The sequence below is a fragment of the Bacillus rossius genome, chromosome 8 (assembly GCF_032445375.1).
Source record: "Bacillus rossius redtenbacheri isolate Brsri chromosome 8, Brsri_v3, whole genome shotgun sequence".
In the NCBI taxonomy this organism is placed as follows: domain Eukaryota; kingdom Metazoa; phylum Arthropoda; class Insecta; order Phasmatodea; family Bacillidae; genus Bacillus; species Bacillus rossius.
Window position 1 is genome coordinate 30,270,438 of NC_086336.1, and position 19,310 is coordinate 30,289,747.

General features: G+C 34.9%; 1 protein-coding gene and 1 long non-coding RNA gene across 3 annotated transcripts in view; both read left to right on the forward strand.

Annotated features, from left to right (window-relative positions):
• Positions 1-19,310, forward strand: part of LOC134534703 (uncharacterized) — a 431,047-nt gene that overhangs the window by 67,345 nt on the left and 344,392 nt on the right. The gene's annotated exons all lie outside the window — the stretch shown is intronic.
• On the forward strand, positions 423-7,897 carry LOC134534697 (uncharacterized). Of its 2 annotated transcripts, none has more exons than XR_010075525.1 (5): positions 423-1,621; positions 2,158-2,300; positions 3,666-4,270; positions 5,477-5,910; positions 7,052-7,084. XR_010075525.1 is itself a non-coding variant. In XM_063373170.1 (5 exons), the coding sequence occupies exons 1-5, from the start codon at positions 1,398-1,400 to the stop codon at positions 7,275-7,277; spliced, it is 1,335 nt and encodes a 444-aa protein (XP_063229240.1). In that variant the 5' UTR covers positions 423-1,397; the 3' UTR covers positions 7,278-7,897. The 2 variants fall into 2 exon arrangements, 1 of the variants encoding a protein (XP_063229240.1); XM_063373170.1 differs by having other exon boundaries at positions 5,477-5,613; positions 7,052-7,897.

A 19,310-nucleotide genomic window follows, 5' to 3' on the forward strand; every position in this document is an offset into this window, starting at 1 on the left:
AGACACTTGATAATTTGGGAAGATAATATGTACTATAATCATTGTAATGCCAGATTTATTTATTACGTATTTTAAAACTTGTTATTACAGTTTACTATGACTATTTTAATTTACCAAATATACTCCAAGGTATTTTCACTATCATAGAGTTACATTTTGGCAGACGAATCGTTTGCTATGTTCCATAATTTTTATGTAAGGGACTGTATACGTATCTATGTTGCTACGTGTCGGTCCGTCTTCTTAGTGACACATTTCCTTTCATTGGCTTCCGTTCCATTCTTACGCACTTACTCCTTCCAAATGCCATATACCGAGAGCTAAGATGTTTACACAAGGAAACTTCACACAGTGCTTGTAGTTCTACGTCAGATCACTAATGGCGCCTCAGGCTGCTGCCACCTGTGTTTTCGGCAAGTGGCGTAATAGCTTAAACATTATGTACATGAGTTATTGATCTAAGGGGCTTGAGTGTTAATGCTAGTAAGTACAGTACAATTACAGGTTATGTGTAAGTTATGCGTTTTCAAATATATACAATTTTGAAAATTCAGCTTATAGTAGTGTAGGAGACTTCAGAATAATGTGTGCAGTTTGCAATTGAAGTATCCACAAGCACAAATCCTCGCCACATCAGAATAATGTGTGTAGTTTGCAATTGACGTACCCATAAACACAAGTCATCACCACATCCAATTGCTTAGTGTCACGAGGGAACTGGGTGGTTTTTCGTTAGTGAGTTGATAAATAATATCCATATGTATGTTTAATATATGAAAGTAGTCCATCCACGGTAACCTCCTACTTTTTTAAACGAACCTTTGAAAAAACACACCAGGATGCAGCATGTTTGGTTCGTTTGCAAAAATACTTTCCATCATATGCATATTAAACATGCATTAACACTAAATTACCGTATAATGATGTTAAATAAAATTTTACAAAAAAAGTAACTATCTATGTACAATATTATTAATATTAATGATCTCGCATGTGTGTAAATGAAACAGTGAGAGAAGTGGTGTGTTGGCAATGATTAGAACGAAATAGTTCCATAGCCAAAATATATATTTTTTGACTTTCCGCGTGTATTTAAGAATTTGTTTGGGTATTTGTTAAGTTTGAACATTTTTTTAAATCTCTGGTGAAATAAAAACGTTATGTTAACGGTAAAAAAATATTACGTGCCGAAAACGTGGTCGCGCATTAATAATGTTAATAGTCACTTGTTTGTTTTCTCTTTCAGCCGTTTGTCTGCAGTCTGCACTCTTTACGCCATATTGCAGTGTGTTTTAATATATTACTGACCGTGAAATAACGTACAGTTTGTGTTTCAGGATTTTGTGTTAATATTGTGTATTTTAACTTTGTTATATTATTTATTATCTACTATTGTAATGATGGAATTTGTTATCGTTTTGATATTTTGTGTGGTTCTTGTGATTGCTGTAATGGTAATTGGTTCCGGTATGGGGAAAGCTACTTCTTCGCAGCGTCAGATGAACATCATTAACGTCGCTCAGAACTTATATGTTTTAATTAGGAAAGGCGACTTGAAGAAATGTGACGTTACGCAGACGACCGCGTTTCTTCTCAACATCGCAAAGTCAACTGTTCTCAAGTAAGTAGGCTTTTTTCGTTTTCATGCACGTAAAAAAAATATCGACTGTGTCCTAAGTATTGTCGGCCTGTGTTTTAACTCACGAGGTTTTTTGTGTTTTATTTCCAATTTATATTTTTTGGTGTGAGACAACACCGCCATGTGGCGTCTCTGTTGAAAAGTTAACCTAAAATCATATTAGGCCTACTCAGGTCCTAACAATAACAATATAGGCACTTTCAAGTATTTTTATGGGTGTGATACACGTTTGTTTATAACGATGTTTATAAACTTTATGATAGGTTTAACTATAACATAAGGGAGTGATTTTATAATTTGCATTTAATTAGTTTTTCATCTGTTTGGGAGATCACAAAATAAATAAAAAAACACTTCATTAATTTCGTGGTCAAAGTCTGTCATGTTTCCATTTAGTGACCACAAAGCAAATATTTGTGACAAAATGCCATATTTGGAACACTGCCTAACTGCGTATTGTGAACGGGTCCCCGGAAAAGTGTTATGACAAATGTTTTTTTTTTTTTTTTTTTGGTTAGGTACTACAAGAAAGACATTGAAGAAGTTTCAACACCAGGAAAAAAGAGGAAAAAAAGGCCACAGGAAGGAAAGTCACTTGACACAGTCGACGATTTCACAGTAAATGCAATCAGGAATGCAATTTACAGGATGTACGCTGAAGGTAAAAATTTGATACTGAAGAGTAGTTTCAATATCACTGGGGTAGGCCCTACTTAATTGTATTCATTTCATATATCCATATGCAGATTGACCGGTTCAGTTTTTTTCCCGATATCATCTGTCCTTTAAAAATACTTAACATTTTTGGGTGGTTTGTTAGGTTTCTTTATTGATATGGTATTGATATATAGAATATTGTGCAACATATGAAATAGGTACACGTCCTTTTAAGGTTAGGTTAAAGATAGAAAGAAAATTGTTACATTCTAAAACTACAAGTAATGTTTATATCGTTATACACAGTATACATATTAAATAACCTCAACTTTTATGATGTATCAGAAGGTTAAATAATGACTATTTCCAGTATTAATAATATCCAGTTGTGCGCTTTAGCAGTAATTGGTTACAAATTAGTGAGTTGTGGTCTAAGCAAGCATGGTTATTAAAAAAAAATTGGGATACTTAATTGGCTAAATAGTACTGTGTGGCAGAGTCCAGTACAATATATATTCTATTGCAAAATAGTGTCATGCCCCGCCTAACCCTTTAGAAAATATAGGGGTATTGTTATTTTATAAACAATAGGCCTACTTCATTGTAATGAAGTATCATATGAAAACACAACTTAGCCAGACAAACTGTGTGTTAGTGTATGAAGTAACAGAAGGTTATAAAACAGTAAAAGTTTAGTATCGCGTATCCGATTCGATACATTGATCCTGATCGCATGATCCTGCAAATATTGATCCTGTGATTGATGATGCTTGCTTTTCTAATTTATTACGTTTAAAAATCCTGTACAAAACCAAAACTAAAAACCTGTGATGTAGTAATGAGGTATGATTTAAAGTTGAATAATAATGAAAATATATATGTTTTATTAAACTTATGATAATTATTCTTGCTATACCACAATATTTGATTATGTTCAGGATCTTTGATCTGAATAAATGAAAAAAAGCATGCACCACACGATCAATAGGATGTACAGGTTCATGCATAAAGATCTAGGGATCACATGGGATACACGATACAAAACATTTACCTATAACACAGTGTAGAGCTTGTAACTTATTGATTGCTAAATTGAATGCTGAAATACTAATGTTTTACACAACTTCAATACAAACGCGCAATATAATCGTCATATCATTGCAGACAAAAATACTGCAATGTAGAATTCCTCTAAGCAAACTACAAAATTTAAATTAATTTAAAAGTATTTTTGAAATGTAAGTTTATTAAAACTATTTAATAAATGTAAATTGTGCACTTAAATTATCTTCTACGGGGTTGTGGTTTTGCTTAGTTTTGTGTACCTCTGTTATTTCATGTATTGTTAATGTATGCAATAAATTTACAGGTTTGAATGTTACAGTCGACACCATTTTGAAAGAAATCAGGGAAAGACAAATAGATTATTATGGTGGAAGATCAAGTCTTCATAAATTGTTAAAGAAGATGGGATTTTCATGGACAACTGTTGATGGACGAAAAGCTTTGATAGAGAATGAAAACATATTATTGCAGCGAATAGATTTCTTGAGAAAGTATAAAGAAGAAAAAGAAAGAGGTGCCAATTTCATATTTGTTGATGAAACATGGATTTTCCAGAGAGGCAAGGCATTAATTTATTTGAAAATTTGTTCTGTGGTCCAATACAAAGTATTTCATTTCCATTTCATATATTTTTCAGGAACTGTATCAAAGTCATGGCAGGACAAGAGTCTACAATCTGCGAAGAGACGTACTGTTGGAGATGGTAAAAGGTTTATTGTTGTTAATGCTGGAGGGCGCACTGGCTTTGTGCCAGGAGCAGGATTACTTTTTGTTTCAGGTCAGAAGACTGCAGACTACCATGGCGAGATGAATGGGGAAACTTTCTTGATGTGGTTTGAAGACATGTTGGTGCATCTTGAGGAACCCAGTGTCATCATAATGGACAATGCTTCATATCACAGCACCCAGGTATGTGCGATGGTAAAGCAGTGTCTTTTTATTGCTCAAATTGTAATGTGAAAATTTTACATGTGTTTATTATTGTGTATAAGTACGAATATTCGAGACTAATACATTTTGCCAGCAATAATTGTTATCTTAATAGTATGCCTACACTACATTTTTATAAACTATAATGTTTGAGCTGAAATTGATTACACACACACACACAGATATATATATATATATATATATATATATATATATATAATGTAATTGAATTACATCGTAGTGCAAACTAATTTAGTAGAGGGTTTGAAATACCAAATAAAAATTTTTTATTGCAAATAGCATTTGAAAATGACATAATTACTTGTTTGGTAAAAGGACCCACTTTATGAATGCTCTGTTGCCCTACTTAATAAATTAAAATAATATTTTCAAAAAAATTTCTAGTCACTAAACTAACATGCTTTGTTAAATTTAGAAATTCATTACGACAATATGCCAAAACACATGTTTGCTTTGCATAAGTACAGTAGAACCCTGTTATAATTTGTTTTCAAGGGGCTACAAGAAAAAAAAAACATAAGCAGGAAATTCAATTTAGTACTTTTTAGTGTGGATTTATTGCCAATGGACTCAACAAGCTGCATAAAGATATATTTGATGCTCCAATTTGCTTGTAGCAAGCCAAAAACAATTTTTCTTTAACATCATGGTGCTTCCAGCTTCTATCTGCTTTGTCTTTACTTACACATTGTCTCATTGCTGTAAAATTGTCTCATTTCTGTATAATTGTCATAATTCACGACAGTGTTTACAGTGGAAATGCTTAAGTCCAGTTCTTTTGCCACTTGAACATGTGATTTAAGTGAATACATTTGAAAACACACAGAATGGCTAAAAATTTATGTATTTATTTGTTTTCCAAGGGTGTCAACAGGCAGTTAACTGCTAACATACACATATACATAGACAGTATAGACAAAGGCTTTTAATTTTTTTCGTCTTCTAAAATTTTATGAAGTGAACATTACAAGCACGAAACGCATAATTTGTGAAACATTATATCCAGGAATTAAATACATTGTCCTTATAGGGAAAATATTGGACTTGAAAAATAATACATTATAGGCAGGAAAACTTTATAAGCAGTAAAATTGTAACAGGGTTCTACTGTCATGAATTCTTATCAGCTACTTGAGTATTTAGTTAAATGTTGGCATAACGTAGGTTGAGAAAACACCTACAACGAACTGGACCAAGGATGCACTGATCGCGTGGCTGGAGAAGAATGAGATAAAACATGAAAATAATTTGTTGAAAGTGGAGCTGCTGAGAATAGCTAAACAAAACAAGCCCCGAATACGGTATATTATTTCGTTTTTTTTACAGGATTTTTCTTTAAAAGTGAGATAGTTGCAAAAAATTACGTATACGCCTTGTTCTAACACACTTTTCAGATATGAGGTAGACGAGTTGGCTCGTAACTATGGCCACGAAATTCTACGACTCCCACCCTATCACTGCCACTATAATGCAATCGAACTAGTTTGGGCTCAATGTAAACACCATTACAATAGTAACGTGGGGCGGGCCAAGAGATTTGACAATGATGCAGTTGCAGCCATCTGGAAAGAGGCTCTTGATGCTTCCACACCAGAGAGGTATTTTCATGTTGCATGACCAATGGGGTATTCCTTTTGAAGTAGAAATTGTTTTATTTTCCTGTAGAACATTCCTCAAGCTTCAGCAAAACCCTTACCATACATTTTTACATAATACGTAAGTATTGTTGCCTAGCAGCCTGGTCCTACCATTCCTTTTGATAACTTTGTGTGCTAGTGTGTGTATAGTGTGATTATCATTTTGTGTATATTCATATACCAGTAATACAGTTTTAAAACAATTGGTAAAAATAAGTGGTTTGAATTTGTGTAGTTGTCGTTTTGAAAATGTGTTGCATGTATGTGTTTGTGTTTGTGTTTGTAATTTTATTCCCATGTGATTCATACATATCTGTGTAGTTTCTAGATATAACAGTGGTGACTTATTTGCAAGGTTTTTTTTTTTGTAATTGCAGTCCATTTGCAATTGTTTCATTTCCATAAATAGTTTTGTATTTATTAGTAATTGTGATATTACTTTCTGTTATGCTTAATCTTGTGTCAATGACTTTAAAGTTATGGTGGGTTCAGTGCTGTAGGCAGATTTCAATATTCAGATAAAATTTCAACGTAGAGAATTTTGAATATTTTCATCTAGCGAACTTGAATAGGTATTTACACATGTAGTTCTTGCACATTAGTATTTTCAAAAGTTATGTTATTATAGTGAAATACATATACAGTAAATCATCAAAACTATTCAAAAAATTAAATTTTCGCTATATCTCACTGTTTTTGTCTGGGGACAAATTTTAACCAAAAACAAACACAAAACTTATGAAATAAATATTTTATCATATGCATTCTAAGCCTTTATTGATAACATAGAAAATATTTACAGCTTTATTATATCTTGAATAAACCACTATAATTTTTTTTTTCAGATAACATAAAACAAAACATGTTACTTCAAGTATTAAATAATAGCTTTGATAGTTGAGGAAAACACATTAAATGAGTTTTGTTGTGTTTAAAAATAGTTTCTTGTGGAGTGAGTTCAAAATTGTATGTAATAAAGAGCATGCCATGCATTGTTTACTATGCCGTTTTGACAGAAACAAACATATTTTGTTATAGAGTGGTTTTTGCTATAAACAGGTCATTTATATAGAGGTTTTACTGTATACATTAATTTTTTTAGATGGGCGAGGTGTGTGGATCACGTGGAGAAGCTAATTCAAGCAGACTGGGAGAGAGAAGTCCACATAGACAGCGGCACCATTCCTCCACTCATCATCCACCTCGGCGAGGATAGTTCAAGTGAAGACAGTGACAGCGAAGAATTTGAGGTTACGACACAGCAAGTAGATGGAGACAGTGAAGTACTGGCAGTTCCTCTTGATGATTTACCCGGGTGTTCTTATTGAGGTCTGTATGTAATAAACACCTGGGCAACTGTAAGTATTGGGGTCTGAAACATTTTTTTTTCTTTTATGCATTCCCATTAAGTATGTTGATTACTGGAACTTTATGTATTAACTTTATATTACACATATTATGAAATTAATAATAAATTTCATTTCTGGATTCGTATAGGTGTATGTGAAACATTTTATTTTGTTGTGTGTCTTCATTTTTCAGTGAACTTACTTGGAAAACAAAAAGCCAGTCCCCATCCAGGGCCACAAATAAATAATGCATATAAGTGGTATAGAAATTACTGTCAATTCTTTACCACAATTTTACTGTTCATAAAATTATGATTTTGTCTAATAAGTATACTCAGGAAAATGTATATAACCATATTTTTATTTGTGGCCTTAACCGGCAAAATGGTAGGGGTTTATTAAATAAAAGAAGAAAATTCATTTTTAAATGTTTTCATCTGAATTTGTTAATTTTATTAAACCTTCAATCCTTAGTCTTTTCCAGATTGCTTAGATGGACAGCCATATGTATAATTTACAATACTTTTTTTTTCAGATGCAGAAAACTGTGTTGAACTGTACTAAAGGATGATATTTATTGCTTACATAAATGTTGTAAATTTATATGTTCTCCTAAAAATTTACTTTAAATTTTATGTTATTTCTTTAGCTAACAAACTTATTTTTTAATATTTTTACCATTGGGTATCATAAATGTTATGAACATATACATGTATACTTAGATCATATTCAAATTACTTATATATATATATATATATACATACATACATACACACACACACACATTGTTTTGACAGCTGGTGATTGTAAACAAACCATTTGACATTTGTCACATGGCAATGTTTTTGTTTACATACGGCGGAAGGATACATAGTGACATTAAAGTATATCCGGTGAAAAGCAGGGCTTCAGAAAAGTAGGAGGTTACCGTGGATGGACTATAGGTAGTTGATTCGGATGTGTGAGTACACTATTATGTGAATTCTGATTCAGTGGAAAAATAAAAAATTAAAACCTCGTTCATCCGGCCTTCGTTGATCCGAATCTCCTGATAAACCGGATCACATTTGTAGACATTTTATTTAATGTTCACATAAAACTCTTGAACTACTTTAGCAAGAACGTAACTATAACTATTTAGTTTGATTCAATTTACAGTTCCTGCATCAATGGTAGAATTATGTAAATTTTTTTGTTGAGTTTAATAAAGCTCACCAGCTGACAAACATCATGGCGTACTTGGAGCGTCAGCCCGACACCGCTTCAGTTGAACTATTAATGATAAATCATTTGCGTCACCGCTCTTCATTTAAACGCCATTCATGGTTGAAACAAAAGAAAGTAGATACATTTTTTTAAAAGAAATCATGTGAAAAGTTATTTTTATACAAATTTCAAATTTCTTTTAAACAATATAGGGCTCATATACTAGGTATTCGTGTTTCAAAACTTAGTTTTTTTTTATCGTAATAAACGGCAAATCAGCTTATATAATGATTTTTGTTGCTTATTCCCGGACTGTCCGGATTTTAGATTGTCCGGATTGCTTATAGTTTCAGTTAGTCTGGATGGACGAGGTTTAATAGTCAACATTTTAGATAGGTACATAGGGGCATGTATTTTTCGCAAAAAAAAAATCTTGCTGTATCTAGCTGTGTGTCAAAGTACTGTGTTTCGTGACTGGTTGAGTTTCTTACAGGTCATGTCCACGGTAGGCACACGAACCACCCCAATTTTGCGCGGGAATTAACCATCGTGAATGTCCAGGTAAAATAAGGCAATGGCTTCTCTCGCAGACGGCCAACAATTCCAAGGAAGAATCCGCTGGCGCGGGCATCTGTACTGATGTCTAATGTCTAGTAAGCAATCGCTTTTTTTTTTCGTGAAAAATACCTGCCCCTGTGACACAAAATATAAATGGAGTATTTTGAAAGCAAAGCGCCCAAACGAGCGTACTTAAACCAAACCGATGCTTTTTCGAAAATTATCGCATGGAGTTACGGAACGTTTTCCGCGCATATGTACATTCGTGCCTTCGTGCAAGCAACGGAACACGGCCTTTAGATGCGATCGTTGCCCAAGAGGAAGTGGCTGGTCATCGCTGTGATTTCCCGAGGCAGATTGACCACGAAGTTTTTTGCGCTGGTCGTGTTGCGCGAGGGTTCTCGCGACTGTGTGACTCATCGAAGCCACGTGTTCATTGGGCTGAGGACGGTTGTAGCTTAAAATATTCAATTCTCCGAACGTGAAATCACGAATTTTTGTTTGGAAAAGTGTAGTATCCCGCGGTTGTTTGCTCTTTAGTTTACGCTCTCAATATAAGAAGCCGTGGTTTTATTGTGTTAATGTAATTTATTCAGTTATTTTTAAAGTTATTTGAATAATGTTTCATCGGTTGTGCACACAGTTAGTGAAAACAATTATTTTAATTAAAATAACTAAATTTTTGGTTTGATGCAGACTGAAAGAAATTCCGTAAGTTATATCAGACAATCTTCAATAATCTTATTTATATTTAAGTAGGAAACATTACTTTGCGCTATAAACGAAAGTTATTTGATGCTTGAAAATAATTAGCACATAAATACTCCACATTATAATTGTCACTTAGGCTGATATTATGTCCCCCCCCCCCCCTCATTGCCTACTTTCTACTGGTTTTCCCACAGGTTGATTTTCATATTCGCAAGAAGTTCAAAATAATTTATTTTTGGTACCAAAATGATATTATTCATACCACATTGTTATAATTTTCGTTTCACATTAATTTGTTAGTTTTTTTTTTGTGATGAAAGCCATTTTTCACTTAATAAATTCCGTTCATGTTTGTTATTATTGGTTATATGTATATGAAATTGTCTTATGATAGAGTACTATTCTATAAACATTGGGTGGAATAGTATTAAACTTGAAGGGTTTTTGACTTACCGGTCAGCCAGACTTTGCCCCTCCTCGAAATATGTAGCATGAAATCCTACTGGTGTGTAATGTTTTCTTTCAGGGAACATGAGATGCCGAAGGTTTGTTCTAGCTTGATGCTCTAGGACCTCGTGGATCTGAAACCCATCACACTCTTTGTGGAGGGTGGACAGGACAAGGTAGTCACTTCAGGCTGCTCTCGCCTTTGAAGATGTTTCGAGGTTGCTTGGCTTGTGGGTTCCTGCTTCATCGAAGGCGAAGAGTTCGCCGGAGTTTCGGTTGACATCGCAGTCGCCATCTTCAGTAGGAGACTGGTACCGTGAAGATCGTTACTGCTTTGTTGAACGAAGCGTCGATGAACTCTTCGCCTTCCACTTGGCTAGAATTCACAAGCTTATCAGCATCAGAAAATAGCCGCAAAAGTCTGCGTGCCTTATTTAAAATTAGTTTTGTTATAAAGTAATTTGAGTCGTGAAAAATTGTCCTACTGTTATCATTAGAGGTCGTATGTAAGATGTAAACAGAAAAAAATACTTAATTTGCAGCTAGAACTCGAATTTTCTCTTTTGTAATCTGTTCACGGTCGTGGCCACGTGACTTAGGCTGCAATCCCGTGCCTTCTTTTTTTTTCTGTGGCACATCCGGTCACGCCGTTTCGCTTTGTGGCGCTCTTCATCTCAGCATCCTGTGATCTTTTTGTGTTCGTATGTTCAATTTTTTCGTCACCGTTCGTTGCTTGGGTACCTGATAAACAGTTGCAAGATTTGTCTTGTTCTTTGCCAACATTCTTATCATATGCGTGCGTAACCCGTGGAAAAACGATCATGACAGCTTTTCAAAGTATAGGAATATAGTAACGACAAAGCAGCGTGTATTTTTCTTGCTGTACTCTGAGTCTTGTAACTTAACTCAAATTTTAAAAATTCAGACGTAGTATCCACCACCGGTGATACCTGTTTCATAACTGGCACGTGCAAAGCATCATACGTATGTTTGTTTGCGAAAGCTGGCAATCACATAACTTTGTGTGGAAAAAGCTGTTGTTGGAACACCAGTGGCAGAAGCATATGCAGACTACTGGGACGACTTTTGAAGAACTGTCAGATTTAAGACAAGTTACATTATACATACTATACCTACTATTGGCTGCAAAACGGCATTTCAGGGGTTTGATTTTAGAAAAAAACACATACATTACCGCTGCCAAACAAATATCAACACATCTTACAACTGATATTTGCGTCACTCAATACTAAAATGAAGTGCATAATTTGTATATTACTGATTAAAGTTAGTTGTTGGTTTTTAAATATATCAGTTATAAATATTTTGAGTGCATTTATTTAGCTAAAAGTTACTTGCCTCCGGACGGATAAGCCGCGTGAAAAGTGAGCAAAATGAAAGTCCAGGAATACCTTATCTTAGGTTTATTATTGGAGCCTTTCACTATATAATCTATTGTCTACATTTACACTACATATTAAAGGAATGACAGTGGATATTCGCCTCCGGAAAAATAATATTTTGTAGCTAATAAACTAGAATATTAACTACTCATTGGAAAAAATATAGTTTAAAAATTATCAAGTCATGATACATTATGAACGATTTTCGATTCTAATATTCACCTCAAGTTTCTGACATAGTAAAATGTTCTATGATAGATGCTTTTTCTGCGACAATAATTATTCTTTACCTTATCTACTATGTTTCACGAAGTTCCTTCCTGTGAATAAGTCTTTGTGGACTTACTTACTGTCTTAAAGGTTTAACTAAGCTGAAGTCAAAGTCCAACACACAAACAACTATTTGGTGTCCTGCCAATATTATAACTTTCAAATATTTCTTCTGTAGTTTAATTTTATGAAAAAACAGACAAAACAATTTCGAAGTTTCTCGGCTAGCCAAGATTGCTATCGCGCCACGCCCACGCCGTGCAGCGTAAATCCCCGTAAAATAAGCCAATTTCGCGGTAACAAAGTTAAACTCATGCGAACAGGAAAGTAAAGCCTTTTCCTTGAATATGCTTAGAATTCTGTAACACACGCGTGCCATCTCGGAAGATCTACTTCAGCCGCGTGGCACGTTGCAGGAAGTTCACGGACTGCCCAGTAACGTGAAGCTAAACGTGAACCCGGCTTTCCTTCTTGAGCACGTTTAATTTAACATCCCGACGCGGACTTATTTCTTTAACGAGCCAGATAATTGCGAAGGGCATTTTGGAGCAGAATATAAAAGACCTGGAAGGAGAGTACGTAATTGGGAGCGATTCTCGAGTGCGTTGGAGAGTTTAGCATGACTAGGGTGGGGTGGGGAGGAAAGCAGCAGAACTCCTGAAGAGGCCTTCTCGCTGCTGCAGCGCGCCGACAGAGGTCGTTACGTAGCGTTACAATCGCCTCGCTACAGGGTAACCAGAAATGGGCTTTCTGTTATCTGCCCGCGGTTCGCTGGCAGGAGTACGAAAAACAACACGGCGCCCGGGGAGAAAAGGTAATTTTCGCAGAAACTTACAGTACCTTAAGAAAAAACAAAAAATAAATAAAAAAAATATAAAAAAATGCGCCTAAGAAGAGTTTAATCTTCTTTCAGCAAACGTATTTGTATCTATCATTTGGCAGCTGATTTATTGATGTGCTAAACTAAATATGTCAAATAATGTTGTTCCAATAAATTTTACGGATTAAAATTATTTTATCTACTTTCCCTTGTCTTCCTGATATATTTATGTACGTAATTTATATGAATATTTAATATTAACATAGACTATATATTATATCATGTAGTATCTTATTATTATTTTCATGATGGTACTATTTTAAAATAATTTTAGTACAACAGTTAGAAATAATATCAGCTTAGTTATTGACACACAGGCCAGAAGCAACCTAGTTAGTTCTCAAAAAATTCATAAATCACTGAGTGGAAGAATTTTTGTCGAACAGGTTATAAGTTATCTTTATTGTACGGCGAATTTTGGTAGATAATAACAACAAATATGTTGTGATGGGTGAACTATTATGACGGGGGCAAAACTGTTAAATAAAAGGTTTTGAAAAGATACCTTGAAATGAAAAAGACTAAATGCTTATATATGTTAAACCAGAGTACCCAAGAAAACTTGCCGGTCTAACGCAGTGTCTGCCACGCCTCTTCTGAAGTAAGCTGTGTGACCTCCGATAAAAATTATCATGAAGACAATAAAAATACTTACGCCTGTAATTATGTATTTACACGTGTTAGAAGTATACTATACCCATTACATTCATACTTTGGACTGAAAGCTTTAGTTTTTGAAAAATAATGAAAATATAGCGTAGCGTTTGTAATACTATAAAAAAATTGGTAAATATTTTTGATTCAACGTTTTTCTAAACCAATTTTCTTGGCTTTTAAATTAAAGTATTTTCTTTTTTGATAACAGGGGTTTTGTGAACTATTAAAGTTTACAAAATGTTTAGCTTGATTTGGCACATCGATGCGTTTGTTACATACCCCGATGTCCACAAAAGCCAGTATATACGTGTGCATGCTGCAACCCGTGGGTACGCCATCTTGACGGTTTAAGCTCATGGGTATAGCAGAAACCCACATGCGCATTTAAATTGAACGTGTTAATTTTCTGTTTCATGGTGCGCGCCCATTACGTTGCATACTAAAATTTCACATTTAACATGACTAAAGAATAATAACTTCAAAAATCCACTGTAACAAACCAGGTCTTGTACGTTTTCATTGTTTTCAAGTTGGTTTTTTTCTTCGCAAATGTTTTTTTAGAAGGCGAAGCGAGTCCTTCGCAAACCTTGACATTTGTTTTTTTTTTTTCAGCCGAGAAACACTATAATGCAAGACGAACTTCCTTCTCCTTGAAGTATAGCGAAGCCCTCCTTCTCTTGCGATCGTGAATGAGCATCCCGCATCCCACATGTAGGAGCGACTGTCTGTACAACACATCGAATAAAAGATTCATTACTGAGTTGATAATTATGTCTTGAGACAGCTGAGAAATGCTATCATGCAAGACGAACTTCCTTCTCCTTGATGTCAAGCGAAACCATCTTTCTCTTGCGGTCGTGAGTGAGCTACCCGCATCTCACATGAAAAATAAATAATTTTTACCTCAACACAACACGGGGTGACATCTGTTGACAAGAATTGAAACTACTTCGACAAGTTTTTTAACAGAGTTAAATTAACTAATGATGCTGAATGTATACTCGTAGCCTCGTAGTCTCGTAGTCTGGTAGTCTGGTAGTCGTATTTACTCTTAGCATAGAGATCACATAGCCTCGTAGTCTTTTTGCAGTGTAGTCATGTAGCCTCGTAGTCTCGTAGCCTTGCAGTCTTGTGACCATGTAGTCTTTTAGCTTTGTAGTCTTGTAGCCATGTAGTCTTGTAGCCTTGTAGCCTCGTAGCCTTGTATCCTCCTAGCCTTGTAGCCATGAAGAAGCGTAGCCAATTTGAGCTTTGTAGACTCATAGCCTTACAATTGTAAAGTTGTAATAAAGTTAAAAATGTATTTCAACCCCGGGCTTTTTAAAGTGATACTTCTTTCCTGACGGAGCTACAGTTTTCGAGCGTTACAAAAATTCCGATCACATGGGGGGAAATAGCCAGGTATGTGTTGGGGGAACCGGAGGAGGAAGGGAATAGTTTGGGATTGGGGAGGGATCAGCAGAGTTGGAGACGGCAGAGGAGAGGTATAAATGGCGCAGGATACTTGAACACTTGCATGCTTGTATAATTTACACTTGCACACTATACACGTGCACATTTGCATAAATGCATACTTGCGTGAAGCATAATTTAGCGCTCGCATAATTGCATACATATATATATTTTTTGATCTGTGATCCCAGCCAAAGAGAATTAATTTCGTATGCCTAATAATATAATAAGCAAAAAGTTTCACTTCTGTCTAGAGTGGACCCCAAAGACACAATTTTTTTATAATCCACATTTATAACGAAACAGTAATTTAAAAAAAAAAATATATTTTACTATGTGAAAGTTTAATACGTTTAAACATATTGTGTACAATATAAAGAACATCGCGGGCTTGTATGCACATTAACGTCTGCTCCTTTAAATGTGTACGGAACACTTCTCTTCAACTGTGGCCGTAGGAAACCCAAGCCAAAACTCAAGAAAGTTGGAAGTGGAACAATGATTGCGTTGCTTTATTGCGTCTTGCGTAGTTTATGAACCGGTACTCAAAAATGTGATTGCTGAACATTTTGTGTCTTTCGTTTCTTGCATAGTTTGTAAACCCGGCCTTAGGCCCCTCGAGGTCATGGCTACTTAGAACTTTCCCGACGCTTCGTCAGCGAGAGAGCGCACCCGCCTTCTTTCAGTCCCGTCGACAGTAAGTCGATAACGAAATGAAGGCAGTGATATGTGTGGGTGATATTCAATATTTTTTTTTCATGCAGGTTCTGTCCGAGTCTCATGTAAATCAACACTAGTGACATTTCAATTTAATTAACTTTAACCATCCTAATTAGTTGGGTTTACATCTCTACAGTACATGACATTTAAAATTAAAAACAAAAACTTTTTTTTATTTTACAGCTTAAACTTTTGAAGTATTTTCTCCGCATCACAATTAATTTCGTATTTATAATTAATTACATACTTACTAAAATTTATTTTGAGTTTTTTTATTCATGTTTAATTTGAGTACATGCGTGTATTATGTAGATAATAAGTAATAATCTATGTATTAGATGATACTAATGTTACTGCCGTGATCTAGGAGGCTTAGTGAGGAATGTCTTACAAACAAATCATTCTTTAATAAAAAATACTCATAACCAAGGTTTAGACTTGAACCCACAAGCTCCCCGGAGTTGTAGGGTAAAAAAAGGGGTGATTATAAAAGATGAGGGATAATGAGATGGAGATAGAAAATTGCCTGAATGCATGAGAAGGTGGGAGGGGACTGGAAGCACCCGGAGAAAAATACTTGTTCACCGCCAACGTCCGCCTTGTTTCCCACTTGCGAAATATCAGGATTTGACTCCCGCATATAATCTAGCGCTGATTTCCTTGGTGGCTTGGAGAACAGTCATGCCAACTGCGCTGGGATGAGATCCCTATTTACGGTACACTGTATTTTAATATACATGTAAAATTACAGATGATTGTACATTTGTACATTAATATAAAAGCAACTGTATCACTACAGAATAGTTTTCGCAGTAATCCTGGGTTCGGATTCATTCATACCCAGGCATCTGTGATTTTGTTGTCCCAGTACCTCCAATAGTTAAAGTTATTTGCAAACCGTTCCATGAATAGCTTTCCAATATTAACTGCGGCACATAATAAGCAAGATGCAACAAAATAAAGTCAAATAATTGATATTGGATTATCTTTTCCATGGTTTAAAAAAATTATGCTTGAGTTGAATATCAATTAAAACATAAAATAATGTGCAAATTTTCGTAAGAAATTCTCAGTAGTATATTGAAATACGTATGTCATGTATGCAAAAATATCTTTCTTGTAGTCTTATAAACTATTTCTTGGCAACTGGTTTCCAAAGGAATATATTTCAAAAGTACAGAAACATTTCTTTTCTGCGTACTGGTTTATTATTGTTGCCTACTGGGAGATTCAAATATAACTAATTATATATTTGTGTCACATTAAAAAACACTGTCTCTATAAAATGCAATATACTTCTCTTTTTTTCAAACTGGTAGCGTAAGTAACTGCAACAAATTATCTCCAACAGTATTTTTTTACTCCCAACTAATTACTTTACTTTTTCCGCGCTGTGAGTAGCACTAAATTTTAAGTAATCACATATCTAGATATACTAATAATAAACTAATTTGTACTGCCGCACTTAGAAAATCACTTTCGCCCGTAATTTCTGTGACTGACGCCACAAAACATCTACATCTTCTTAAATAAGTGAATTTATGTTTCTTATCGCTCAAGGCCATCAACATTACTTTCACTTTTGAAGGCTGTGTCTTCAATGCGTGGCTGAACGTAATTGATTGCGATGGTAATGCGTTAATGCACCTAACCGTTTTCATCCCTTTTGACGTGAGCTGAGAGATTAATGTGCTCTGAAAATGAGAGTGACACTTTGAGGGAAAGCTAGCGGAGGAAGAATATACTTTTTTTTCATCATAGTTTGGAAGTCTTTGGCCATATTTTTTCTGGTAGATCATCAACCTTTTTTTCTTTCAAATAGCTTTAACACAAAATAAACCGTGTCTCCATAAAGTAGTTAAGTATTAAATGTCTTAATGCAATGGCATATACCATGGAACACTTTTTAGATTCAATTGTTTTAACTTTTAATTATAATTTTTTTAATTAAAAAAAATATGTTAACTAATGAAGATCCTTTTACAACTTTCTATTTGGATATCTATGTTTTGCATCTATGCTAAAGTACATAAATGAATACTATATTACGTTATGAAAAGTGTTACATGGTACAAAATGGTCACGTATTATTGAACACACCCTCTTGTAGCTTCAAACACAGGGTGAAATAAGTTTAAAAGATAACTGAAGAATAGAGTTCAATTCTTCAAACATAACTATCATTTTATATTATTTATATCATATTTATTAAATAATGATACATCGTTGACAATTTTTTAAGCTACATACATAGCATACACAAGCTACATAGTTATATTTTTTGTCTTATATGCATCACTTTTTATTTAGTGTAAAATAAAGGTTTTATTTTCCTTGGCAAAAGTCACAAAGGTAGAATTTCTACCCGAAGGTTCCAATATTAGCGTATAGTTCATGTGCCTATAGTTTGCAAGATGTGTTTCGAATCCATTGTTCACATGGTGTAACCTCGTTTAAAGTTCCATGGCAAAAAATGCAAGCCTCTTCTTCACCGCTATCAGTTTCAAAGATGGGAACAACAATGTCTTCTTTAGATAATGAACATGAAATTTTGTTTTCTGAACTGAAATTTTTTCTTTTGCTGACCTAATTTTTCAGTTTCAGATTTTTTAGTATTCACTTTTGTTGAATTCGCATTAAGATTATGTTTTCTTTTGACACTATCTTACTTCTATTTATGCATTCTTATTTATAGCTCTACCGATGGAATGCCATCATTGTCCTTACTTGTTTTCTTCCTTTGTTTGAAGCTTCTGTTGCCTTGGCCTTGGGATATGTTATGACGTTCTCTGGCGATAGGATAATGCTTCGGCTTACCACTTTACTAGCGCTGGGTAAAGACTCCGTATTCTCATTAACCAGCACATATGATCCTGCAGCATTCAATGCACTTTCTTCAGTTTGTCTGCTTCCCTGTAGGCCTACTTGAATATCTTATGTAGTGTTAGTAGGCCCATCATTGAATGATTTACAGTTACTCCATAAGAAGGTATAAATGCAGTTGGGGCAGGCCTATCTGTGACATATGAAGGTAAGAATTCTTCGTCAGAAAAAAAATTCCTTATCAAAATGAAAAATGCCGCCAATCCTGAACTCACTCATAGTAATGGTAGGAGTGAAAGCATGTAGAAATGCTTTATCCATAATATCTGCTACTGCATAATACCGTAAGTTTGACTTTGATGGTTGACAAGCCACGCACTTACTATGTGATTATAACAAGTCTTCAAAGGCCCATGCTCTGATAAATCAAGGGGTTGTAATTGGTTGGGGTTTTGTGACAGGTAGGTGATAAGATTATGACCCCAGAGTTATATGCCATGTCAAGAGCTTTAGCGCCCAGTTGAGTCTCATGATTATCTATGGATAACATAACACGTTCTTTTTTGGAGGGCTTCGAAAATTTAATCAAATGCACTAAAATTAAAAAAAAAAAATCTTCGTGGGACCAATCACACACTGCAGCAGCACCAGTTGACCCGCGAGGAACACCACACAACATCCTGCCTTGGAGTTCACGCGGGAATCACGAACATTGGCGGTACATGGTTCAAACTTGTGCTGACTGCTGTAATGAGCGTGACAAGGTTGCCACGTTCGGCTGAAGTTGCTCTCCCGACCCGCCTCGTTCCTTCTGAAGCTACGGTTTTCCCTGGAGTTTGGTCTGTGGACATTCCGGTCTCGTCACTGTTCCAAATGCGATCGGGT